Genomic DNA, 26,592 nt, shown 5'->3' on the forward strand with positions numbered 1-26,592 from the left:
CCCCTCCCCCTGCTTGCATGGGTGCACCCACACACGCTCTCTCTAAATAAATAAAATATTTAAATTTAATAAATAAATAAATAAAGCTAAGTACCTGGTAATATGTCAAGAAAGAAATCTTGATTTAGGAATTCTGGTAACGTGTGTTTATATTCCTGTGGCTCTCAATGCAGCATTTACCTGGAGCATACAAACAGTGTTCTGAAGGCCATAGAGGAGATTGCTGGGGTTGGTGTCCCAGAACTGATCAATTCTCCTAAAGATGCATCTCCCACGTTCCCTACCCTGACCAGGTAAGGGAGTTCTCTCCTCCAGTTTTTTTCCCTAATTAGAATCACACTGTCCAATGTATGTGGTTTCCAAATAACTACCTTACCCTTCATTTAATTTTTGTTTTGTTTTTATTATGCACTACATTAATACACTGCCTTACCTTCTAGAAGGGGTAGATGAGTATGACGGAGTTATTTTTCATCAATCAGGAAAATGCTTCCTTAATCGATATTCTCCAAACCCTTTGACACATAGTAACGATTAACTCCAGAGACCTGCCTATCTCTTTGCATCAAACTCCACTGATATGGATAATAGGCAACCCTTTTTTCCTTGCCCCCGTTACTGAACCTGTGGATGTGCGCCGTGGCTATGCAAGGGATGACCAAGCACACGGCCATGATGCCGATCCCGGGCAGGATCTCGAACCACATCGCAGTGCAGTTGCCAGGGCCAAACCCTGCCTTCCCGGCCCGGTAAAGATGACCCGGCCTCGGCCCCCTTCCCAGTAGGCTCACCCTTCATTTAATTCTGATACAGATGGTAGGTACAGTCATTCATTCAACACATAGAATGTCTGCTGTGCCTTTTTTTCAAGGGGCTCTCAGCCAACCCATGTGAAAGGACCTTAGTGAGGAATGAATTTTCAGTAGTCTTCAAAGACAATGGATATTTAGTCATCAAACATCTCATGTTAGTACTTTCATCCTTTAAAAGTGAGACTAATAGTTTAACCACCTTTAGGATAAAGTGTTGTGTCTAATCATGTACATCTCAATGGGTTTTTTATCTCATACAAAGTTTATAAAGCACTTTCACATTCTTTATGTCATTCGATCCTTTCAATGATTCTGTGAGGTAGGTATTATTATCCCTGTTGTACTGATGAGGAAAATGAGCATTAGAGAGGGAACTTACTCAGACTTACACAGGCAGTATGGAATTAGGAACTTGAACTTGGATCTTTTTACCACTACCTCACAGCTCCTTCCATGCCACTACACGGTCTCCCTTCATAAAGTTAATTCCTTTATTTGACAGGCCATCTTCTTGGGCTCCTTTGTGAATCCTTTCCACTCCCCTATCCTTTAACAGTGGACCCTAGTGAAAGGAAGTTCTGAGAGGTGGGGGAAGGAAATGACTTTTGGTTCCTTGACTTCTTCCTTGGAAGTTCTTTCTAACCAGTCGTTGTGTGAGCATGCATGTTTTCCCCTCTTCTAGGCACACCTTTGTCATTTTCTTCCGTGTGATGATGGCTGAACTAGAGAAGACAGTAAAGGGTCTTCAGGCTGGCACAGCAGCAGACTCACAACAGGTGGGTCAGATATTCCCACCACAAGAGGTAGACCTGGTTACTAGGAAGCTGCTGCATCTTCTATTTCTTGGGTCCAGGGTTTCTTCTAAACTACTTCCTTTGAGTTAGAGAGATCCAGGATTCTTTGTCAAAGAGTTCCTGGTTTAATTTCCTTTCCTTCCAGTTTGAGGGAGGATTGGGCTCTATACTCCCTGGCTACTGCCCAGAGGAAGGCTCAGACTGCTCCATAAGCAAGCCCTAGCTCTGGAAAAAATGTCTTTGGTCGCAGCCTCCCATGCCCGGCAGTTTGCTGCTCGTGCGCTGGCATGAGGTGAGCAGGCCTGTTTAAGATGCTGTGCCGCTCGCTGCCTGTTAACCAGAACTGAGCTAGACCGCTGAGAGCGTAGGAATCAGAGAAGCCGCAGGGATCTGGCCACCAGCAGGTATGTTGCAGAGGCTTTTTCCTACTTGGAAGTTCCTGAAGAGGAGTCCTCTTTAGAAACTCTCTATAAGGCACCCTATGCAGGCCTCAGAACCATCCTGTGGGTGCACTGGTAACATCTGAGAGAATAATTGGCTTAAATTAATCTTTGAATAGCTATGTAATCCAAGACCCATATATTAGTGGAAATACAGTAAGAGAAGTACTTGGCTGGTTCAGAAGTACCTATATATTTGGTTGCCCCCAGATTCATGAAGAGAAGCTCCTCTACTGGAATATGGCTGTTCGAGACTTCAGTATCCTCATCAGCCTGATAAAGGTGAGTGTGCAGGCTCCTTGACCCACCTCACCAGCTAACTACAGAAACCGAGAAGGGTCTTGGCTTCCAAAATGGACTCTCCCTGCTCGTTTCCCCTCCCTTTCTTGGGGACCTGTTCTCACCTTTCTTTTTCCCTTGTCCCTCTACCCATCCTGGATAATCCTTTCTTCTCTCCCGAGTCAGTGTCTTTTTCCTTCTCTTTCTTTCTCCTTCCCTATCTGTGCCACAATACTATTTAATGGCTCTCACCTTGTCTTGGGTCCGCTGTGACCCGAGCACATTCCCACTGTCTCGTTCTTCCAACCCTGAATGCTTTCTTTATCCCATACACTCTGTACTCTTACCCACTCCATGATTTTGCTAGGCTATTCTCCCAGCTCAGAATGTCATTCTCTCTCCTACCTCTCATCTATTTTTTTTTTTTTTAAGGCTTCACATCAAGGTTTGGATTTCTATAATGCCATCTTCTTAATATCCTGAGTTAGAATTCTTACTCTTTGCTTCCCTGTTCCTTTTTTGAACTTCAGTGATGGTGATTACTTTATTCTGTTTCATAATTAATTTAATTGTTGACATGCCTTCTTCATTTTAGAATTCTCTATGACACCCAGAGCTGTGCTTTGCACAATGGGGAAGAGGCTGGCGATGCTCAAACAAGCAGACCTCAGCTTTGGTTTCTTGTCTTTTGTATCTCCAGGTGTTTGATAGTCGTCCTGTTCTGCATGTATGTTTGAAGGTGAGAGATTGACCTGGCCCTCTTTTTTTTTTTTTTTTAAGATTTTATTTATTTGTCAGAGAGAGACACAACGAGAGAGGGAATACAAGCAGGGGGAGTGGCAAAGGGAGAAGCAGGCTTCCTGCTGAGCAGGGAGCCCAATTCGGGGCTCGATCCCAGAACCCTGGGATCATGACCTGAGCCGAAGGCGGATGCTTAACTGAGCTACCAGGTGCTCCTTGACCTGGCACTCTTTAGTATTTATTCTTCCTGTGGATCTTTCTAGAAATGGCCTCAGCTGAAAGGAGTTGCTTAATACTTTGCCCACAAGCCAGATTTTTCAGAATCTGTGCTAACAGGTGGTAGTTTAGAAAAAACAGTGGATATGTTTTCCCACAGTAGTGGTATGACTGGAGAAGCTGATTTTCCTATGAGTTTGAAAACTTTTGACCTGAGTCTGAGAACTATGGGGAGTGGCTTCAGGACAGCTGACTTCAGGAGCACTAGTCACTCCTTGCCATTCCTTCCCAGGCAATAGGGAGGAAGGAGTGGTGGGTGATTCCTCTTTTTATTTTATTTTAATTAATTTATTTATTTTTAAAGATTTATTTATTTATTTATTTGAGAGAAAGAGTACACATGCACACAGGGCAGAAGGGCAGAGGGAAAGGGAGAGAGTTTTAAGCGGACTCCACTCTGAGCGCAGAGCCTGATGCAGGGCTCCATTTCATGACCTTGAGATCATAACCTGACCTGAAATCAAGAGTTGGATGCTTAACCAGCTATGCCACCCACACATCCCCGATTCCTCTTTTTAAAGCCCATGGCTGGCCTCATGAATGTGGAAGCTGGTATCCTGATAACCCAAACTTGTCTCCCTGGGGGAGAGCCCAGATTAGCCCTAGATTTGATGATGGGTTAGGAGCTAGGAAATGTTACGAGGAGAATGTGTCTTTCCCACTCCTTATGGTTCCTTCCAATTGGGTGGCGCCCCATTCTTGTTATCCCCTGGTTCCTCTCTTCCTCTTTACTCCACCCTGGTACCAGTGCAGAAGATGGGTAAGAAGGGGGAGTGATTTATCTGATTGGTAAATTTGGCAGTTAGTTATGTGCTTCCTCAGCTCTACACAGTTTTTTTCCTTTTGTGAGTAAGTGGTTCTCAGACAGCTGGTCCACCTGTTTTCTATGGCCTCTGCTCATTGGCTGTGTCTAGGATAGATAAGTCTGCCTAACTCTGAGGCTTAGAGGCCCATTTAGTTTTTGCATTAAGCTTACATTTTCCAAATTAACTTTTGGACTCTTCCCAGTTTATTTTTTTATATACGAAAATAAGAAAATAAAACCCCTGGGCTGGGTGATGCTATGCTACCTCAGGCAGGGGCTCTTTGTGTGCAAGACCTCAGTAGGGGTCATCATCAGTGTGTCTCTTCTCTTCTTCAGTATGGGCGTCTCTTTGTGGAAGCATTTCTGAAGCAGTGTATGCCGCTCCTAGACTTCAGTTTTAGAAAACACCGGGTAAGAACTGAGAGCACAGAAGAAAGATGGGTTCTGTACAATTGCTCAGAAGATCTATCCATGGTGGCTCCTAGGCTGGGAGTGGGGGCGGTCCCCTTGCCCAGGTTCTGGGCCACAGTTCTACTCTGGCTCCTTTGGTCCACTTCAGCTATCACCAGAGATGCCCATATTGGACTGAATATTCCAAAGTAGGCTGAACTTTAGACCCACTCTGATTAAACCCACCTTTCTACTTCTATGCCGGATCTGAGGATGGTTGCTCCTTTTAGCTTGATTTTATTGTGTTGCTACACTCCCAGGACCTCAATATCGTGTGTCATTTGCTTATTCCTTTGTGCTTGTCTAAGTCTACCCTCAGGAATAATAATAATAATTCATTTGTGTCATAAACTCTTTGCTGTTGTAATGGGTAGTCTTTTTTTTTTTTAACATGCAGACTTTTTTTTTTAATTTTTATTTTTTAAAGATTTTACTTATTCATTAGAGAGAGCACGAGCAGGAGGAGGGGCAGGGAGAGATGGAGAGGGAGAAGCAGACTCCCCGCTGAGCAGGGACCATGATGTGGGGCTTGATCCCAGGACCCTGAGATCATGACCTGAGCCAAAGTCAGACACTTAACCGACTGAGCCACCCAGGCACCCCTGTAATAGGTAGTCTTGAGGTTTTTTTGGCCAAGTGAGATCCAGGGTTATAGTAATGAAATAAGAATAGTAACAGAGGTGATGATTTCTTACACATATTTAGCAAGTTTGCAAGACACTCCCACAGTATTTGGTTGGTTCCTCATAACCTAGAAAGAGAAAGGGGGGGATAGCTAGTTAGCCCTAGCTTCAAGGGCCAAATTGAGATGATTGCTAATACACAGCTGGAACCTGTGGAGTTTATCCTCTTTGGAGCCCTTGCTTGCATCTAAAATGAAATGAGAGCATTTAGTATGGCATTTATGATTTTGTTGGTTGTAGGAGGATGTTCTGAGCTTACTGGAAACCTTCCAGCTGGATACGAGGCTGCTTCATCACCTGTGTGGGCATTCCAAGGTAAGAAGGAAAGCAGGTCATGGCACCAGCCTGCCTGTTGGCTTAATCAGCAGTGTGATTAGGAGATCCACAGGCTCCAGTTCCTTCTTCCTTTTTTACTCTTCTTGAGTCTTTATTTTTGAGACTGTCTGTCCAAAGGCAGTTTAATTCAGAGTGGTCAGATCCTTAGTTGCTAGTTGAAATTGGGCAGTCATGTAGAGGGCAGTTTCTGCATCTGAAGTTTGACTCAAACTCCATAGCACTATTTCCTGTAGAAGCTTCTGTTTGGTGAGAGATAGAGAATGTTGGTGGACGTGTTGCTTCTATAAAGTACTTGGGGTGGGAGGAATATTATGTAAGTGACGATTCTTTGCTAGAGACAAGAGGTGGTTCTAAAAGCAGACATCTTCAGAGCTTTTCAGCTGTACTATTTACTTGTCAAGGAACACATCTGTCTCTTGTGAGAACATTTTACCATTAGAGGATTTTTCCACTTAAAGCCTACAATTGAACCATTGTCACTTTTTGTCTAAAGAAACACAGAACCATAGAACTCTGTAGTCATGGGCAAACCAAATTCTTTTTTAGTCCAATTTCTATTGCTCACTTCTTCCCCTGGTTCTAACTTTAGAATTTGTTGAACAATGGAGTTTTAGGGACACCTAGCTAAATAGGGATACTCTGTTGTTTAATATCAGTATAATACATGTTCAAGAACATTTTAGGTAAATTCATTGATAATTGGTCAATAAGAGGTTATGAAGAAGAACCTAACGTGTTGGTGGTATGTCTTCTAGGCTCTTTTACCTTGAAGGGGAGCTGCCATTCTCTTCAGAGTACTCTGCCAAACTACTGTTTAATGGAACATGTCTCTGACCTATACTGGGAGGACTTATGCTCTTATTCAGTGTTCAAGATGTCAGGAATTCAAAAGTTTCTGTATAGGAATGTGAAAGCATGATAAATCCAGATGAGTTGGGTGCTTTTGTTTCCATTTAGATTCACCAGGACACGAAACTCACCAAACATGTGCCTTTGCTCAAAAAGACCCTGGAGCTTTTAGTTTGCAGAGTGAAAGCCATGCTTATCTTCAACAATTGCAGGGAGGCTTTCTGGCTGGGCAACCTCAAAAACCGGGACTTGCAGGTAAGCCTAGGGCCCAGCCCAAGATAATCTACTCCCACTCTTTGTGAGAGCATTAGAAGGTATGTCAAGGAGGTCAGCTAAGCCTTGTTCTCTCTATAAGACTGCCTTTCTCTTAAGGCTGTGGCCATTTACCTTTTAAAGTTAGGAGACACTGCTTCTGGTCTTAGTCATGGGTTCTACCCCTCATCCTAGCCAGCAAAGGCACCAAAACATACCACTGATAACAACAAGGCTGCAGCGATAGAAGAGCCAGATCAATAAAACCTCTCTCCTTAGCCAGAGTGGGCTCCTGTAAGTACTACTGGGGGTAGATTCATAGTAACAATTGTTTATGGGGACAAACTTTTTAAATTATTTTGGGTCTTTTTCTAAACCACTCTGTCTTATTCCTGAAATTATTCTCTGCCTAATTTTTTTTTTTTTAGCCTTGTAATTTTATTTTATTTTAATTTTTTATTGTTCTCTGCCTAATTTTAACAAATAAACATTTCTAAGGTGTTTGAACTGTCTGGCTGAAATCTTATATGGCTATAGTACTGCTTTGGAGTTTTAGCAATTTTCATATAGGATCCAAGTCCTTCTCATTCATGTTTACAATAGGTGAGGGGTTTATAATCTTACGTATGAAAAGAATAGCACCCCGGAGACTTTGTTTCCTTTCTTCACATGTGCTCTAGGAGGTACTATTATTTCCATGATACTATTAAACAAAATACTATAATAAAACAATACTATTGTTTCCATGAGAAAAGTGAAGCTTGGAGAGGTTAAGTAACTTACCTAAAGTCATTCAGCAATAAGTGAGAGGTGCCAGGGTTTGAGTCCAAAGAGAAAGGATGAAAAGCTGATGTTCTTAAACCACTTTGTATACTGTCTTTCAGCCTCAACATGGCCATTTGTAGTTGGTGTGTCGGTGGTCATATACTTTAAGGCCTTTGGGAAATTTCAGAACAATATTTACCAATACATCCTGGCCTTGTAAAATCTAGTATGATATTAGAATACAGCAATGGACTTTTTGTAAAACTACATATTATATTAGAGCCACACATATCTCAGAAACCTTGGGTTGATTATCACTTCTCTAGATACTAAATCACAGGTTGATGTCCGTGTTTGACCATGTTTGAATGCCTAGAATATTATCTTTTCTATTGCCTTTAAACTAAGCCTTTCTCCCCTTGAAACCTCAAATATGATAATTATAACCCACCATTTGTCTTGGCCCATTCACATTTAGGGTGAAGAGATTAAGTCCCAGAACTCCGAGGAGAGTGAGGATGATACAGCATCCCAGGTTTCCAAGAGCAAAGCAGCGGAGGTATCTCTGCATAAGGCCCAAGTGTGCAGTTGATTGTTGTATTTTGTTAATTATTCTGAGTCAGTAGAAAGTATAGAAATTTTACTGTTTATGGGTTTTTTTTTAAAATTTATTTATTTACCTCTATATCCAACCTGGGGCTTGAACTCACGACCCCAAGATCAAGAGTTGCGTGCTCTTCCAACTGAGCCAGCTAGGCACCCCCTCCCTGCTTATGTTTATAATCAAAGATTTCTGTGCCCATCTCCATTCTCTCCAGAAAAGTTTCTGTTTTTTATATGAGTTCTATGGGGGCCAGAAGAGTATCTCAAGTTGTGGCATATGTTATAGAGTTAAAAATTCCTTTTCATTATTCATATTAAATTTGTATCTGAAACTATTTTAGAGGGGAGAAAAGGTCAAGTGTTCTCTGAGTGCTGAGAAGAAAGAGTTAAAACATTTAAATATGTTGTTTGAATATATAAAATAGAAATATGAACGCATTAGGTGAAAGCTAAAGCACAGAATCAAAAGCTGCAATCACTGAGGACTATAGTAAGAGTAGGGGTCCTTATTCTTTTCTGGGCCACTTTTAGGACTTTAAAGAAAGCTGAAGAAAAATGTATATGTTTATAAAATTTTGTTAAAATTCAGGTGGGTTTTAGATACCAAGAAGCTCAGATTTAAGAACCCCTGCTGTGAAGCCTCTCTATAATGCAATTTGAGGCTAATGCAGAAAGATCATTTAGCATGAAAAATACTTTTATTATTTGTATAGTATACCTCTACCTTGTTCTCATAAAAAAATTTTGAAGCAGAAAATACTTTGGTACTTTCTCCTAAGCATACCTCCCAGATTAGAGTTACAGACCAAAGAATTTTATGCTGAATTCGTATTAGATACACCAGAATTCTTAATTTAGCAAACATTCCATTCTGTATTGAGTGCCTGCTTTATTCTATGTGACACACATGCAGTAGAGGTGGAAAACCATGGCTTATTTAAAAATCATGTGAATTTGGTTCAGTTGCGGAATGTCATAGGTCAGTATCACAGTGGCCTACCTCCGTGGTCATGATACAAGAAAAATGGGGGAGCTTTGATTCCTTTTTCAAATGAATGGCTTAACACCTATCATTGATTTTAACAATGATACAGTACAGTTATAAATCCTATGGGAGCAGTATTGTAATTCATGGGGTTACCTAGATGACCTAAAATATCTAATTATCCTTTGCCTCTTAGGATGGTGAAGAAGATGAAGTAAGTGATGAAGAAAAGGAGCAAGATAGTGATGAGAGTGATGATGACTCCAACTAGACCACAGAGAGACGGATGCCCCTTCTCCATCTCTGCTAGCCTCTTCCCATTTTGTGTTCAGGGTTTGGAATCTGCAGTCTTACCTTCCCTACCGGAAGCATCCTGTTTTGTCATTAGGAGGGTGGGCTTTACTGAATCACCTTAATTGTGAATTTCACAGGTCATCTAACATCATCAAAGACCCTGGCTCAGGATTCCACTATAGCGTTACTTACCAGTCTGGGCAAACATGGCAGTGCTTTGCTATGGAATAGTCAACAATTCTGGGCTTTGAAAGCTAGTTTTGAAACTTAGAAATTTAGGATTGTACCAGTTTTACAAATAAATTCTGTTTTAAGTTCTGCCTCAACTACCTCATTCCTCTTTCTGAATGTCCTTCCTAAATCAAGGATTACATGGAATTCAGTTGGGGTTTGTGCAGAGACATAATGGCAACTGGTGCCAACACATCAGTTCTACCAATTAAAACCATGTTTCCTATTCTTTATTTGAGATGAGAAGATCTTTGTGATATTTTTGGAGGAGTAACAAATTTCTGGTCAATGCCCAAAGAAAGTCCAAAAGGAAAATTCTGGCTGCTTTTTAAAAATTTTTTGGTCATGTAGATATAAGATAAAAAGGGAAAAGGCACCATCAAACTCATGTTGACTTTGTATATATGTTTATTTCCACATTATTCTGAGTTATACCTATAGACTTACTATAACAATTCTGCAGAATTACTAATAGTACACCAGCTAAAATGGGGAGCTCTCATGTGTTCTGCCAGAAAGCCCAGTTTCATTGCTGCTTCCAAGTTCTTTCTTGCCAGGCTATAAATATTCTTTAATATTTGCTAATATTACTATCCACTTTTGTACTCTCCAATGGTATTAGGATGTGGTTGGTTAAGGTTTTTTTGTTGTTGATTTGGTGGGGGAGATTATTTGTTTTGTTTTTATTATTTTTTTTAATCCTTGACCCATCTATAGATTTTTGACCCCTTCATCCTCATGTACTTGGAAAGTCATAATCTCCTTCCTTGATACCCCTTTGTTTCCCCATCTCATTGTGGTCTTAGATGTTTAAGTGAGTTCACACTAGGCTCATTGGTTTATATGGTTTAATGGTTCTTTCTCACATGTACATGTCAACACTAGTTTGACTCTTCTAAATGTTGTTCAACTTTACAATGGAAATGTTCTCCTTTGCTCTGTCACTGGCCTTTGGGGGGAGGGGGGAAGGAGGAAAGGGGTTCCTGAATTATCACTGCTTGACAGAAAAGCAAGATGGCTCAGATGATGTCAGTTTCTTTTACATGGACAGGTTTCTGTAAGCTTCAGGCACATAGCACAGGACATGGTATGAGGAACAGGAATCAGATGGGAACCCTTTACTTGGAGTGTTGCAAGGCAAAGGTGCACTTCTTATATGTTGCATACAGTAAGAGGATAGAGCGCAGCATCTGTTTGCACATGGTCACTGTCATCTGAATCTGAGGTTCCTTAAGTCCAGTGGGCCACTGGTTCTCCCGGCTGATGATTTTGCAAAAGGCTGATTTGTCTGAAACTCTGAAGGTCCCAGTCCATTTTGGTGGCTGAGCTGTGATGACCCTGCCAAACACGGAATCCACTCCACTGAGGCGGATAGGCTGGGGCTTCCTGACCAGCCCTTTCTTGTTGTTCATGGTTCGGAGCTCTGATGTGTGGCAGGGTAACTTGGGACTCACCCCAGGCTCCAGAAATGGGCTGTCTAGGACTAGAGTGACCTCTTGAAAGCACAGCTGCACTTCAAGGTCAGTAGGGGTATGTGGGAAGCAGGGGGAAGCCCTAAAGGGGTGCTTTGAAGAAGGTGTAGGTGTTGTGTGCCGCAGCCATTGGAAGCTCTCGTCCAGTGGGGTCCATGGTGACCAGAGCTGGTATCCTGCCATTGACAGTCCTAAAGAAGAGGAATCAGAACATGGAATTTCCCTAGCGTGGTTTGGGGGAGGGCACGGCCGTTTAAATTCACATTTATTTGTTTCATTATTGACTTTAACTTACTCTGTAGTTCTCCTTAACAGATTCCAATAGATGTTAAGGATACTAGTAATTCTATAAAGGGCAGTAGTGGATGGTAACAAGTATTGAATCTGGCAACTGCTATGTATACTAAACCTTTATTAAATCTTATCACAAGCCTCTGAAGGTAGGTTTTAACCTATTTTACAGGTGAGGAAATGGATTTGTCCAAAGTGGAATAATCCCAGTTCACTATTAGGACATATACTGTGTTGTTAACTGCTAAAGACAGAATCTACACCTCTGAGGTGACAGAGGCTGCTGGCACTTCATGATGAGACATTATTTGTGGTTAGAAGCTCAGAAAAGCCATGTCTTACTAAATATTTGTGACTCTAATTCCCGGTACTTCATACCAGTGGTTCTCAAAGTGTAATCCTGGCACTAGCAGCTTCAGCATCATCTGGAAATGTAGAAATGCACATTCTTGGGCCCTACTGGGAAACTGGGGGTAGGGCTTGCAGTCTGCATTTAAACAAACCCTCCAGGGGATTCTGATGTACTCACAGTCTCAGAATTTCTTATGCCATCCCTTTTACGGAACTTAAGGTTTTCGGTATTAGTTATGGAGACAGTCTCCTCTTGGCCCTAAAAACCTGTTTTCTGACGGGAACAGCTCTCTCAGAGCCCTGAGCTACTTATGTACCACCTCAGAATTACACCAGGCTAAAAGGAAGAAAAGTTTCCAAAGGACAGTCTTAAAAATGGTTAAAGCTAATTCTTCTATGTGTGTTTTGTTTTGTTTTTGGTTTGTTATGGGCGACCTAGTGGTTAAGATCTTGATTCTTCCTCCCCCGCTTTGAAGAAAAAGCAAAAGGCTGGGAAGATGTTGCTAACTAAATATTTAAGTAGAATTTGGATTTTCCATCATTCTACTTTAAAATTGCCAATATATAAAAGGTTTTACTGAATTCAGAAGAAGCCAACATTTCTTGAGCACCTACCTATTATGGTAAGGGGCATAGCAGTTCCCTTTTCTTTCCAGCCAAGTATATTTCTCTGCCCCTTCTCTATTCTCCCACAAAAGGTAACAGCAGCAGATCTGATCCCATCCCATCCAGTAATTGCCCAGGAAATGCTGTGAAAAGTTGACTCCTCCACCATAGTTTGTAAGACAGTAAAGTTCATTTTAAAAAAAGAGTTGATGACATTTCAAACCAGAAGACCTGTCCCTGACTGTGGTTAGCGTAAAGGAGATTTGTTGTTTTCCTTCGACTGTTATGTCTCTCCTTATCTTTGTACACTCCTTCACATACTGTGTTCAAATATCTGGACTGCTTTAGGATGAAAAATTGACACTGAGGGGATGGTTATCTATTACAAACAGCCTATGAAAGTCTTCTGATGCTTGATATCATCACCCTGAGAGAATACATCCAAGATCAGGGCTGCTCTGGTACAGCACCATGGCAGGGTGGGGTGTGGAGGGTGTTAACTCCTCAGTATATGACCAAAAAGATTATTTAATCCCAGGATCCTTTTCCTGACTCCCCTCCTAAGAGCAAATAGGGCCAGACGTAAAAGGCTTTTTATCAAATGTCCCGCCTTAAGTACTGGACAGAACGAACGTGGGGATGAGAGAGGGCTTCTGATCCCAGATCTTTAAGCCACTTCCACCAAGTTTTAAATCAAGACGATTCACCCCTCTGCTCCCACCACCCAGAAATCACTGTCATCCACTCCAAGAGGGTTTGAACCTTGGAAGTCTGTTCAAGCTGCTTTAATAGCTCCCAGATAGGGAACACCTTGTACTCCTGGCCAAAAAGTCTTCCCTTTCATACTCTCCTCCCGTTCCAAGGAACCGAGTCCCTCGATTTCCCCACCTGAGAAAGGGGAAGTAAGCGTCCAAATGCAGTTGAGGTTCTCGTGAATTGTGATTCCGATCCTGATCCAGAGAGGCTGTAGCTACCAGGAGTGGGGAGGCTCCCCCTCCCAGCGGGAAGAAGGGGCTTGTCCCCCGGGGGTCCCTAACCGGGGGTGGAGGTCAGACGGCTCTGGCCGAAGCGGAGGTGGCGGTGGGAGCCCGGGCCCGGTCCCACCATCCGGGCCGGGGGCTCACCTGCTGAACTCCGCGGGCCGCACGCTCCAGAGTGGCGGCCGCTGTTTCCTGGCCGCATCTTTTCTCCACTGGGCGCCTGGCAACCGCCTTTGTGACCCAGGGCCGCGGGGGGAGCCCGAGCCGCCGCGGGGGTGGGGGCTCGAGGCGCCCGGCTGGCAGGCTTCAGGGCCGGGTGCCCCACCCCCACCTCCTTGGAACGCCCAGTCCAGGACTCCGCCTTCAGGAATGTGAGTTCGAATCCCGTCCTCTCCGTTCCGCCGCCTCCTCCTCCCTACCCCGCCACACCTGTGTGCTTTTGAGCTAGTCAGGGCGGGCGGACACGCCCACTTCAAAGGGTGTGGTCAGGAACCTACAGGAAAGTCCCCGAGCTTGTAGTTAGTGTTTAGTTAGTCTTGACTCCAAACTGTCCTCAGTGGGTATTCAGGCTCAAAGCTTTTATTGCTGCATTGGAATGATCCCAGCGCAAGGAGACAACTTATAAATAAATGCTCGCTTCTCAAGAGCAAGAAGAAAGGCACATGTCTTCCCTTGACTGACCAAAAATTTTTTTCTGCCTCCTATTAAACCTCAAAAAAGACAATGCTGTCCTCTTCTCACAAAGCTGAAAAACTGACCGTTTCACCATAGTAAAAGTGATTTGAGAACTTCGTAAGCGTCACTGCAACTTCCTTGGCAGGCTGAGGGAAGAGAGGTCTACCCAATTGACTCACTATATCCCCCTGTACCTGGCTATCCTGCAGCCCGGCAGTGTGAAGTATTTGTGGCAAGAATTAACTAATGGTCCCACCTGCCCTTACCTTGTACACCCAGAAATTGCCCTTGCACTTTGCCAACTGTAGAGCACAGCACACATAAGAGCTATCACCTTTCGTCTGGCCCGTTGGGTGAAGCTGAACGGAGAGATGGGGGCCGTGGGGGCGGACTCAGGCTAAAGACCCTGATTTGGAAGACCAGATGGTTTTGAGGGACTTGTCAAGAATTGTCAGATGGGGTGTGTGTGTGTGTGTGTGTGTGTGTGTGTTGCACCCTGTGGAAGGAGAAGTGGAGAGTTTGGAAGCGAAGTCAGAAAATGAAGAGGGGGCAGAGAGTGATGAGTCTTGGAAGACACTGAAATGATTTGAATTGCAAAACTTTGTTTTCCAGTAAGTTTATTTTTATTTTCATCTCAAATAAAAGAGACTGTTATTTAAAAAGCAAACAAAACAGTTTTTATTGTACAGTTGGGGTTTTTTAATGAAAGTCCCAAAAGCAAAATTGTATAATTAAAAGTTTTTGGATAGAGAGGGCTTCGTGCTGTTATGACAATCTGTACCACAGTCCTCTGGGCAGTCTGCCAGCTCTCAGGGATCTATTTTTGGAGGTACCATTTGCTTTACCTCTGGCTCTGATACTCCAGTTCCATGGCTACCACACAGATATGGAAAACCGGAATCTCCTGTACTACCTGTTACTGATGACCTACAACATCAACTTTGTCTGTATCATGCAGCTCTCAACATTCTGTGTGCACTGTCCTCAGGGATTGTCATGACACTAACCACATTTGCTCTGCCAAAAGATGATTCAGTTCTTTTCAAAGAAGCTAGCAACATTGCGATGGTGCACATGTTATATCTTTAGCTACGTAAATGATGGTCCAAGTGCACATGATTGCAAAAAAGATTCACATGACCATGCTTAATGCAATTGACACATTTCTTCAAGAATTTGTTCCACACTGATTATTACATGTGGAGTCATTGACAAGATTCCTCAAGTTCTGTGAAGCACATGACAGACCTAAAGTCAGGGAACTTGTTCTTTTATGCTGAGGCAATCTACCACCCAGAAGCACTCCTTGTTGCACCAGCAGCATTCCCAAAGGGTTTGCCTCTGTACCCATTGTAAACAGTTTCTGCAGTGAAGAACTACCACGCTGACAAACCCATACTGAAGGACTGCCTGACAGCAAGCTCCCTGAGGCATGTAGGAAAAAGCGCCAGAAGTCCAGAGGAATATTCTTCACTCTAGGACAGCACCATATCCTTGAGTTGTTTGGAATTACAGGGGAGATCCTAGAACAGGTGTATAGGAAGTCCAGCAAAAGGAGAAGAGCTGAGCCTGACTTATCTCATGGAAGGCCATTAATCATAAAAAACAAAATGTTGGATAGATATGTGTACTTAATTTTCTGCTTTCTGCATAAAAAGAAAATGTAAACTGATCATGAGTGCCTGCTTTGTGAAGAGTGAGGCACTGTGCTTAGTGTTCTATTTATTCTTTCTCACAGAATTCCAACAATCCTAATCCATCCATGTTGTTGTTCCTGTATTACACATGAAGAAAAAAAGTTCAGAGGGGTGAAGTGACTCCTCACTGATAGATTTGTGATTTGAAACTGAGATGCCCTGCCTTTAAAGGAAAAGCAGATCTATCTGATTTCTCTGTGACGTGTGAGCAAGATACTACAACAGCATCACTTGGGAAGCAGGATCCTGAATGGCAGTTAGTACTCTGGATACCTGGGGTTTGATATTTAGGGTTGATATTTATTATTTTAGTAACCATTTCTATGAATACGTAGGAGAATTCAGAGGCCTTAGCTTGTTTTCAGATTGGTACAGTAAAAAGATATTGGAGTCTGGAATCAACTGGTGAAGGTCCACCACTTAATTGACTGTGTGACCTTGAACTTCAGTTTTCTCATCTGTAAAATGAGAAGCCTCTTCCTGATTTCCTTTCACAGGGTTTGTGAGGGTTCAGTGAGGTAATAGCTATAAAAGCAGCTTTATAGCTTGTAAAATCTCATACCAGAGTAAAGGACTGTTAGTAAAGATTTCTTCCCAGCTACTGCTAGAAGCAATCCGTTGAACATTTTTTTTTAATAAAAGGCATGTATTGCACAAAGCAGATTGTAAAAATTCTCTTAAACAAAAATAAAATTGGGGCGCCTGGGTGGCTCAGTCGTTAAGTGTCTGCCTTCAGCTCAGGTCATGATCCTAGGATCCTGGGATCGAGCCCCGCATCGGGCTCCCTTGCTCCGCGGGAAGCCTGCTTCTCCCTCTCCCACCCCCTCTGCTTGTGTTCCCTCTCTCGCTATGTCTCTCTGTGTCAAATAAATAAAAAAAATCTTAAAAAAATAAAATAAAATTGTCTATAATTCCACTACCTTAACAAACCAGACATTGGCATCTTTCATATACCCTTCTTGTCCTCAAGCAGACATAATTTTCATATAGTTGCAATTAAAGAGAATTTTGTATTTTTTCCCCTTCAGCTTATCATGTATGTTGTCATAGTGTTCATAATTACTATTTGAATGACTGCATGATATTGCCGTAGGAGGCTGTACCATTGTTTAGCCATCCCCAACTATGGAGATATAGTTGTTTCGTTTTTTTAAATAGATAATGTTACAAAGAGCACCTTTGTGCTTAAAGTGTCTTTTTTTTTCTTTTTCAACGATTTTCTCAATGAAATGATTAGGTCAAAAAAGTTTGAATTTTTTGACAGTTCTTGCTGTCAACTTACAAATTTCCTAAAGGAGTTGTGCCAGTTTACAGTGCGACCAGCTATTTAGGGGCCTATCAATTTTCCCTCAGCCTCTCCATCACTGGGTATTATTGTTAAAAAAAAAAATAATAATACTAACGTTTTGTTTATTTGATGACTGCAAGGTGGGGAATCATGTTGTGTTGTTGAAAGCCATTTTCAAAATGAGTTGTATTTAATGTGGCTTAATTGGCTACGCCCAACTAATTGCTGACACAGACCACAACCTTAGTTTGGAGCAGGTGACGCAGCGAGCGTCTCGTGGTCAAGCGCCCCCTAACGACCAAAACCGCCTGCGATGGGGTATGTCGTGGGTAGGCGTGCTTCGGCGCGTGCGCACTCCATTTTCACCGTCGGGGTTTTTGCGACTTTTTTCAGGGGCGTGGGAGCAGAGCGAAAGGACTTGACATTGCGCAGGCGCATCACAATGCCCATGGATTCGTGGGTGCCAAGTAATGGGTGTGGGCTGGCAGCGCAGGCGCACTGGCCGGCTGGAGGGTCGGGGCGCCTGCGCAGTGGCTCCTCGTCAGGTGGCAGCCATGGCGGGTCAAGAGGATCCGGTGCAGCGGGAGATTCACCAGGACTGGGCGAACCGGGAATACATAGAAGTCATCACCAGCAGCATCAAGAAAATCGCGGACTTTCTCAACTCGTTTGGTCAGCGGGCGAGCAGGGGGAGGTGGGGGTGGGTAGGAGGCCACTCAGGCAGTTTGGCGAGGGCGCTGAGAAGCTTTGAAGGGGCTTTCTCCGGGAGCCCTCGGCCCTAGCTGGTTTTCGCGTCCTCCGGACCCCACCTTCCCCCTCTCGCCCTGACCCTCAGCCTCCACTGGGCAGTCCCTGTGGGGTTCTCCTGCGCCAGGCTGAGCTCATCGGCTTCATTGCCCTCACCCCAGATCCATTAACAGGTCCTTCCTTTTCCCAGACTCTTCAGGCAGCTCCATCCACAGTCTTGTCTTCTCTTCGGTAGCCTCCCTGCTTCCTTTGTAACCCGCTACCATTCCCGTTCTCACTTTGCACTCAGAGTGCGCCTTTCCGAATGCAACCACAGCCGTGTCGCTGCCTTGTGTAAGTTTCTTGACGGTTCCTCATCATTTTCAGGATCTCTTAAGCGCCATACCTTTTAGTCGCCCATTCCTGTCTTCCGTTTTTGCTGCCCTGAGAGTGGTAGGAGATGAGGTCAGAGGTAAGGTCCAGATTATGTAAGGACGTGGAGAGCCCTGTATTGCTGGTATCTAGCCGACAGTACGTGTTACTTCTGCTTCTAGCAAAATCTTTCCTAGGCATGGCCTGCTTGTAACAGTCTTCAATTCTTTCTGCTTTGTTCCGTATCCTTCTGGACAGCAAGCCTTAACAAAGACTCCCATCCCATGTTCTCCAAGTGTTTCTTTAACAGAACTGGGCACTGGGTAGACTTACTTAAGCAATCACAAGGTGTAAGGATGACATCTAGTGATCTTTTTCCAACTAGTGTGCTTCTGTTCCACTAATTTAGCAACAAGCAATTAAGATTAAGTAGGGGAAACTGATGTATTAAAAAAAGATTTAAAATGAATTATTTTCCGGCCGGAGGACTGATGCATCCTGAGGAGTAAGGTAACAGAACATGAATTTTCTTGGAAAGCATCAGCAAGAGAGACCGGATCTCGGTACAAGGCTCTCAGGCACTCTGGAAGATACAGAATAGGAATCATTTCCTGCTTTCAAGGAATTTCTATCTTGAAGATGAAATAATGACAGTTTCAGAACATCGGTTTTGTATTAATCTATTTACTTATAAAGTGTATAAGACTATAATCTTAGTATGATGGATTTTCTCACCAGGGAATGAGGGTGAGGGTAGTATTAATGAGAGAATAGTATAAATATGTATGTCATTGATACATACTCACACACATAACTTGGTATAGAGGTTGTAATAGGGAACGGTGGTCAACAAACATAGATCTCATAGTATCTTGAAATAGTTTGACTCTGAGTGAAGGAGTATGGTTTAGTGAAAAAGAGATGGATTTGGAGACAGGAGCCTCAAGTTCAGAGGCTAGATTAATTGATTTCAGTGAACTGAAGACATTAAGAAATACTGAACCTATTTACCCTGCTATTCAGATAGTCTGGTTTCCTCAGAGATTTTTTCTTTTCCTAAGTTCTGTGCAAACTTTTTTGATGTTCTCATAATTGGTTTATCCTACTTTTCTGGAGAGCTGAACTATTATTGGAGGTTGTTCACAGCATTCTTTACTCATAACGTTCCTTCAGAGGAAGGGCCAGAGAAGAGAAACCAAAATACTGCATACTAGGGGAAGGATGGAATGATGAGAAGATCACAGCTTTGAGATTTGGCTTAGTCAGGAGAGGCAGTGGAAAGTAGTTGGAAAAATCACCAACATGGAGAGTTTTAACCTTTAAAAGCAGAATTAAAAGACTTCACCTTTCTGGTAGGATCTGATATATATACACACAGACTCTCCAAGTAAAGTATTAAGAACATCAGTTAAATCAGTAAAGCATCTAAAATAACAAGTCAAGGGGCACCTCGTGGGTCATTCGGTTAAGCTTCTGACTCTTGGTTTTGGCTCCGGCTCTGGTAGTGATCTCAGTGTTGTGAGATGGAGCCCCGATTTGGGCTCCTGCTCAGTGCCGAGTCTGCTTGAGATTCTCTCTCCCTCTGTCCCTTCCACTCCTGTGTGCTCTCTGTCTCTCAAATAAGTGAATAAATCTTAAAAAAATAAAATAAGTTACGCTGGGGCTGTTTTTCAAAATTTAAAAGTGATCTAGGATCTCAATCCCCCACATTTGGATCTGGGTAATGTAATAACTTCATTTCTGAGCACTGAATTGTATTAATAACCTTTTTTTTTTTTTAAGATTTATTTATTTGAGAGAGAGTGAGCAAGACTGAGCGGGTGTGGAGCAGAGGGAGAGGGAGAGATAGTCTGAAGCAGACTCTGCTGCGTGCAGAGCCCGATGCCGGGCTCTGTCTCACGACCCTGAGATCATGACCTGAGCCAAAATCAGGATTTGCACCACCCAGGTGCCCCTGTATTAAGAAACTTTTAATTCACATACATTTATCTTTGACATAAATCTTGGCATATTACAGTCACTAGATTTATGGCAGGTGAGTCTTGGAACTGACCAAAAATTGGAGTTTGAGCTTAGGATTTGCAGAGGAGAAATGTCTCTTCTCTTGCTTTATAAGCAAGGAAATACCGGCACTGAAATTTTACCAAATGTGTGAGTCACATTTTATGATCAAACGGAGAATAAAGACTTTTCTTTTTGAGATTTCCAACATGTCCTAGACTGAGGAAATAGTCACACAGAATTCCAGTCTTACAGAGCCAGAAGGATGGCCCCAAGGATTGCTGCCATTTTCAAAGAGCTCCCAAGGGCGCCTGGGTGGCTCAGTCAGTTAAGCGTCTGCCTTCAGCTCAGGTCATGATCCCGGGGTTCCAGGATCAAGCCCGCATTGGGCTCCCTATTGGGCTCCCTGCTCTGCAGGAAGCCTGCTTCTCCCTCTCCCACTCCCCCTGCTTGTGTGCCCTCTCTGGCTGTCTCTCTGTCAAATAAATAAATAAAAGTCTTTAAAAAAGAAAAAATGGCAGCATTCCTACAGTCCTTACCCTGAGCACAGAGTCTGTGTAGGCCATGTGCTTTGGAGAGGGGACTGTTTTTCCAAGATAGCTAGTGACTTTCTGAACAGCTTTTACCCTCAGATTTCTTCCAACTGGTGAGAGTGATTATATTCATGGGCCACCTGAACCTGAGGCCCCACAAATCATAAGGCAGTGATAACATCCTAACACTAGACCTGTTCTGTACCTTGAATTGGTGGAGTTTCTAAAAACAGATTGTCACAGATGATAGCTTTAAATTTTTATACCATTTTATCTGATTCTAAAACTAATATATGCAGAGAAGTGTAACAAAAATAATAAATGTGGTTATTTTTAAATGTCAGTTTTTATACTTAGCCAACAAGTATAGCACGTCTGTCATGATCCCAGCTATGTGTCACATCCTCTGAGAAAGGAATAAATAAGAATAAATGGACATGGTAGCCACTCCTGAGAAATTTAGAATTCTGTTAGAGAAGTAAGCCTTAATGGCAACAATTCAAGAGAATGACAGTGTTGATTTTTGTAGGCTAAGGTTATGTGCATTAAGGGTTCAGAGGAGCTGATAACTGGCATTTGTCAGCAGTGGTAATGGATACACACCATCAAGCACCCTGACAAGGACAGTTAGTATCTTCATTAAAGTCTGGTGATAGGGGCACCTGGGTGGCTCAGTCGGTTAAGCGTCTGCTTTCAGCTCTGGTCATGATCCCCGGGATTCTGGGATGGAGCCCCGCATTGGGCTCCCTGCTCAGTGGGGAGCCTGCTTCTCCTTCTCTCTGGCCCCTGCTCATGCTCGCGCTCTCTCTCTCAAATAAATAAGTAAAATCTTTAAAAAAATATATAAGTCTGGTGATAATATACTCTTAAATGCACTCTGGTTTCAGATTTGTTCAGCTGCTGAATGCTTTCCCAGTGTTTTGCTTGAGTCAGTATGTATGCTTGGGATCTGAAATATGATCAAAGTTTCTGGAGTTCAACATTTTGTATTTCTCAACAGTGCTTATCCATTTAGGCCAGTAATATACTGTTGTTCTTAGATTCTGATTCATTACCAGATTGACAGAGCTAGAACAGAACAGCCATCCAGGAAGGAACCCTCCCTCTCACCACTCCACCCTTGCAGATAATTTTGGCACGTCTCTTTTTGTGGGAAATGACAGATTGTTAGTGATGACATTCATGCTCTTACTGAATAGCATACGTGATATGCCTTTGAACTTCTAAAAACCAGATTGAAAGAGACGTGGTCCTGTTGGGCAGTCCTGGCAGTGGTGGAAGTGTATCTAGGAAAAAGAGGGTACTGAGTTCCTTCTACTCAAGCTAGATCTAGGAATTAGAAGAAGCAGCCTAGGAGATAAACAACACGATTTAAAAGAAAAATGAAGAATGTCCAGAATAGGTAAATCCACAGAGATAGATTAATGGTTGCCAGGGGTTGGGACGAGGCTGAATGGGGAATGACTGCTAATTGGTACAAGGTTTCATGTAGGGATTATGAGGATGTTCTAAAATTAGATTATGATGATGGGTGCACAACTCTATTCTAAAAACCATTGAATTGTATACTTCAAGTAAGTGAACTTCATGGTATATACATTAATATATCAGTAAAGCTATTTTTAAAAAATAATGAAGAGTAGCAGTGAAGATGGGTGGGTGGGAGAGGATCTAGTATGGCAAAAAGAAAAAAAGGAACCGGAAAGTGGAAGAGTTGAGCTATAAGCAGATTTTAAGAGATGTGGGAATAGACTACAACTCCAGAGGTTTATAAAGGTGGTAGCGGGGTGTGTGGTGGGAGAGTAGCATCCTGGGCAGAAGGGAACTGGACTCCGAACTCAGCTGTGCTATTGTTTTGTCCCATCAGTTATCCAAGATGAGCCTTGGCTTCCCCTTGTAGAATTAGTGGAGTCACACTAGAGCCAATTTCTTGTTTCACTAACATACCAGAATCCATAATTTTTTTCTGAAAAACATCTCTATGCCAGATAAGATACTTGTTATAAAAATTAATAAGAGGCAGTATTTGATTAATTGATTTTAGCCCAGTGAAGTGGGCTTTGATTAACTCATTCTAGTGGGGTAACAAACATGTAAAAAAAATGATAAATTACAAGTACATAAGTACATTTGTCTAGGTAGCAGGAACATTTCCTACGTTAAATATTCAGACTTGTAATTTTGTTTTTTTAATGAGTTGTTAAAAAGATGCCTTATTTTTTGTTTTTTGTTTTTTTCTTTTTAAAGATTTTATTTATTTGTTTGACAGAGAGAGACACAGCGAGAGAGGGAACACAAGCAGGGGGAGTGGGAGAGGGAGAAGCAGGCTTCCCGCGGAGCAGGGAGCCCGATATGGGGCTCGATGTGGGGCTCGATCCCAGGACCCTGGGATCATGACCCGAGCTGAAGGCAGACGCTTGGTGACTGAGCCACCCAGGCGCCCTGCAAACTTGTAATTTTTAATGGCCATTTTAATAGTCTTTCATAAATATACCATACTTTATGAAACCATTCCTAAGTAATAGTGGTGAACATTCTTGTTTGTTAAATCTGTATCCAAAGGGAGAAATGATAACCTAAGACGAAGCACATAAGTAATTTATAAACTAGAAATTCAACCATAAATGTACAGCAGAATTACATGCCTCTGGCAGAGACCTCTCAGAGGTCCAATTTGAACCTTGAAGGAGAATGTTTAGAAAGGCAAGATGAATAAGATGCAGACATGGAGAAGTGAAAGTTGAGGCAAGAGGATTTGTCAAAATGGATGTGGACATGCTTTTGCATAACAGGGAAGAGATGAAAAGTTGTGAGCTAAGTGTTGAATCATTGTGAGTGGGAGAGTGTCTCAGAGAAAGGATATTTTAGACTTAAAAAGTGAAGGTTGTTGAGGATGAGCGAACAATGGTATTGAAGGAAGTAATAGGAAATCTTGAGCATGCCCAGAAACATTATTCTCCTGTTCAGAATGGTTAGGGAAAGAGTAGTCAAGTGGTTTCTCTTAGAGAAATTTGCAGAGGAAAAGGTATTAATTTAGGGGAGATCTGGGTTTCATTTTGGATGAGTGGTGAAAGAAGGTTGGAAAGGGAAAAGGAAGAAAAGAAATTTTGCTGTTTTCCACAGATGGAATGTGGGCTCCACAGGATATTTGATGTTCTCCCAAGTTTTCTCTCATGCTGACATGCCTGCGCAGATATTGATGACACATTAAGTACCTTCCTAGAGCAAAAGCAATGATGAGGCTTCTGTGAGCTCAGAAACACAGACGCCTTCCCTCCTCTCCTGCTTTCGTGGCCTCTGTTTTTCTTCCCTGTTGAGATTATTTTCTTCCTCTTGTCACTTCCCCTCTCTTGAAACTCTTGGTTTGTCTATTAGCAAATAGCCGTCTGTAGAGTTTTGGTGTGTTTTCTATTGCTGCCATAACAAATTACCATAAATGTAGCCGCTTTTGTCATATAAGTTTATTATTTTATAGTTGTGTGGTTTGGAAGTCCAACATCACTGGGCTAAAATCAAGGTGTCAGCAGGGCTGCCTTCCTTTCTGGAGACTTTAGGAGAGGATCTGTTTCCTTGCTCATTGGGTTGGTGGCAGAATTCGGTTTCTTGGGGCGCCTGGGTGGCTCAGTCGTTAAGCGTCTGCCTTCGGCTCAGGTGGTCCTGGGATCGAGCCCCGCATCGGGCTCCCTGCTCAGCAGGAAGCCTGCTTCTCCCTCTGACCTTCCCCCTGCTTGTGTTCCCTCTCTCGCTGTGTGTCTCTCTGTCAAATAAATAAATAAAATCTTTAAAAAAAAAAAAAAAAAGAATTCGGTTTCTTGTGGCTGTAGTACTGAAATCTGTTTCCTTGCTGGCTGTCAGATGAGAGCTATTTCCAGCTTCTCAGTGTCTCTGGCATCTTTTGGCTCATGGCCTCCTTCCTCCCTCTTCAAAGCCAGCCATAGCAGGTTGAGTTCCCCTCACACACTTTGAATCTCTTCTTCTTCTTCCTCCACCTTTCTTCGGTCTATCTCTCCCTACATTTATGGATTTGTGATTAGATAATCCAGGATCTCAAGGTCCTTAACCTGAATCACATCTGAAAAGTCCCTTTTATCATGTAGGATACATACATACAGCTTCAGGGATTAGGGCATGGACATCTTTGGAGGTCGTTATTCTCTGCCTACCACCGTTGGTAGGAAGTTCAGCAGATCCATTCTAAGCATATGTGCTCCTAATATAATTCTCACTTCTTCTCCATTCCCTTGCTTTGCTCACCTGCTCCCGCTTGTGCTCTGCATGATGTATCGTTCCTCTTCATCAGTTAGGGGCTGTGTGTGTGTGTTTGTATTTGGAATGACATTAATCCTGAACATCAGTCTCCTTTTACCAGATATGTCTTGTCGTTCAAGACTTGCAACACTAAACGAGAAATTGACAGCCCTCGAACGGAGAATAGAGTACATTGAAGCACGGGTGAGTATGTCAGGGAAGGTACTGAGGCTAGGCAAGGGCTTTGCAGAGAGAATGAGCATTTCCACTTGTTGCTGAAACAAACCTGGAAGCAGTAACAGGCTTAGAAGTTAATGAACTTCCCTGGATTTGAACCAGGTTTCTGGGGCTCCAGAGCTATTGTCTTTTCTACCACTCCCTACTACCTAGGATCTATAAAAAGATTTTTTTAATACTTTTGAATTTATCTAATTGTCAGTTTCCTTTGACAGGTGACAAAAGGCGAGACCCTCACCTAGAACTACACCATGCTGCTGCTGGGAAGCTGCTTTACGGAATACAGGCCAACGTGGGAAAGGCCCCAGCAGCCTCAGCTCCTTCCTCTCTCCTTAAAGAGCAACAGGGCTTATTCTTGTTTTTCTTTTTTCAAAAGCGTGGCCTTTGGGCTCTGCCGTGTACATCGGTGTGTGATGTGGCATGTGGGAAGACGTCCAGGGGAGCTCTTGGAACCAACATTAGGCATTTTATCTTTTTAAGTAACATTTTGTAGAACTGTTCGTCAGTGTATTTGAGGCGCTCCGAGCCAAACGCCTGGGACTCTTTGTCAAGGTCCTCCCCACCTCTCTTTCTCTCTCTCTCTGTGACTTTCCTTACAGCTCTCATTGCCTCTGCATTGATTCTATAAACAGTCTTTGTCTCCTTTCCACCTTTGGTGGGGGATGTGAGGCAGTCCTGGCTGAGACACTTATGCCCTGGCAAGGTGGCCACCAGAGAATGTTGTTCCTAACCCACCAGTTTCTTGTCCTTTTGGGGAGGTCAAGGCCAGGCCCCCACTTGGCTTGAAGGGACATTTTCAGAATTTTCTTTTTGTCACTTGGGGTGTCTTTGCCTCTCATATTTCCCTAATAAACTCCTCAACTTTATCTGACTGCTGTGATTGTGGTGGGGAGAGGCGCTAGAGATGGGGCTCACCCATTCCACAGAAATCGGACATGTGGGATTATTATTCTAATGTAAAACTTTCAGATATATCTCTTTGATGAAAGCCTAGGTGGCTTACCAGCCGGAGGGGGCCCGCCCCCATGTTTGGACTTTGAGCTGACTAATTCATCCTGGGAGTCATTTGGTCATTCAGCAGACATTTATCAAGTACTTACTATGTAGGCACGTTATGCTCCAGTAAAAGATAAGCATTGAATCAGGCATGATGCTTACAGTCTATTGGAATACCAGCATCCACACAGTTTAACCGCAACCCAGGGCAGACTGTGAGTTTTATCCAGTAAAAGCTAACTGTCTTTCTTTTGAAAAGCAAATAGTTTAAACAGAAGAGGCTAAAACTTTTCATTCTAGCATCCAAAGCTTGCTATAAACTTATGCCACCCTACTTTTAAAGGCTTATTTCTTATATAGAATCTCCGTTTTAGTCATGTAGAAGTTGTCACACTACGTGCACACAAATTTCCCCCTATTCAAATCATATTTGCTATTTCAAGGCTAGCTCAAGTCAAACCTCTTCCAGAAAGATCTGGACTCGACTTTTTCATTCAGTACTGCCCTTTTCCTTTTCTCAGTCC

The 26,592-nt window shown here is 42.8% G+C and overlaps 4 protein-coding genes across 4 annotated transcripts in view; 2 read left to right on the plus strand and 2 right to left on the minus strand.

Annotated features, from left to right (window-relative positions):
* FANCD2 (FA complementation group D2) overlaps window positions 1–9,787 on the plus strand; it is a 56,272-nt gene extending 46,485 nt beyond the window's left edge. Inside the window, exons 36-44 of the mRNA XM_032411914.1 lie at window positions 174–293; window positions 1,495–1,588; window positions 2,257–2,328; window positions 3,026–3,064; window positions 4,484–4,558; window positions 5,521–5,595; window positions 6,574–6,720; window positions 7,961–8,041; window positions 9,267–9,787. Of these exons, the coding sequence (XP_032267805.1) occupies window positions 174–293; window positions 1,495–1,588; window positions 2,257–2,328; window positions 3,026–3,064; window positions 4,484–4,558; window positions 5,521–5,595; window positions 6,574–6,720; window positions 7,961–8,041; window positions 9,267–9,341 (778 nt within the window). The 3' untranslated portion in view covers window positions 9,342–9,787. The remainder of the gene's footprint in view (window positions 1–173; window positions 294–1,494; window positions 1,589–2,256; window positions 2,329–3,025; window positions 3,065–4,483; window positions 4,559–5,520; window positions 5,596–6,573; window positions 6,721–7,960; window positions 8,042–9,266) is intronic.
* On the minus strand, window positions 495–707 carry LOC116636784 (NADH dehydrogenase [ubiquinone] 1 alpha subcomplex subunit 1-like). The gene has a single exon (XM_032411915.1). It carries the CDS (start codon window positions 705–707, stop codon window positions 495–497), a length of 213 nt encoding a protein of 70 aa, XP_032267806.1.
* Window positions 9,788–10,298: 511 nt separating the features above from the next.
* On the minus strand, window positions 10,299–11,250 carry FANCD2OS (FANCD2 opposite strand). The gene has a single exon (XM_032412575.1). The coding sequence runs from the start codon at window positions 11,248–11,250 to the stop codon at window positions 10,714–10,716; it is 537 nt and encodes a 178-aa protein (XP_032268466.1). The 3' UTR covers window positions 10,299–10,713.
* A 6,170-nt stretch (window positions 11,251–17,420) lies between these two features.
* Window positions 17,421–25,943, plus strand: BRK1 (BRICK1 subunit of SCAR/WAVE actin nucleating complex). Its single transcript, XM_032411917.1, has 3 exons — window positions 17,421–17,627; window positions 24,957–25,039; window positions 25,288–25,943. Exons 1-3 carry the CDS (start codon window positions 17,426–17,428, stop codon window positions 25,312–25,314), a joined length of 312 nt encoding a protein of 103 aa, XP_032267808.1. The 5' UTR covers window positions 17,421–17,425; the 3' UTR covers window positions 25,315–25,943.
* The last annotated feature ends 649 nt before the right edge of the window (window positions 25,944–26,592 follow it).

This window comes from Phoca vitulina, unplaced genomic scaffold (genome assembly GCF_004348235.1).
Source record: "Phoca vitulina isolate PV1807 unplaced genomic scaffold, GSC_HSeal_1.0 scaffold13, whole genome shotgun sequence".
NCBI classification, from domain to species: domain Eukaryota; kingdom Metazoa; phylum Chordata; class Mammalia; order Carnivora; family Phocidae; genus Phoca; species Phoca vitulina.

Coding starts and splice junctions, on each gene's coding strand:
- LOC116636784 (XM_032411915.1), bottom strand. CDS start 707: ATGTGGTTCGAGATCCTGCCCGGGATCGGCATCATGGCCGTGTGCTTG.
- FANCD2OS (XM_032412575.1), bottom strand. CDS start 11,250: ATGGCAGGATACCAGCTCTGGTCACCATGGACCCCACTGGACGAGAGC.
- BRK1 (XM_032411917.1), top strand. CDS start 17,426: ATGGGTGTGGGCTGGCAGCGCAGGCGCACTGGCCGGCTGGAGGGTCGG. Junction 17,628..24,956: donor GGACTTTCTCAACTCGTTTG/GTCAGCGGGCGA, acceptor TCCTTTTACCAG/ATATGTCTTGTCGTTCAAGA. Junction 25,040..25,287: donor TAGAGTACATTGAAGCACGG/GTGAGTATGTCA, acceptor TTCCTTTGACAG/GTGACAAAAGGCGAGACCCT.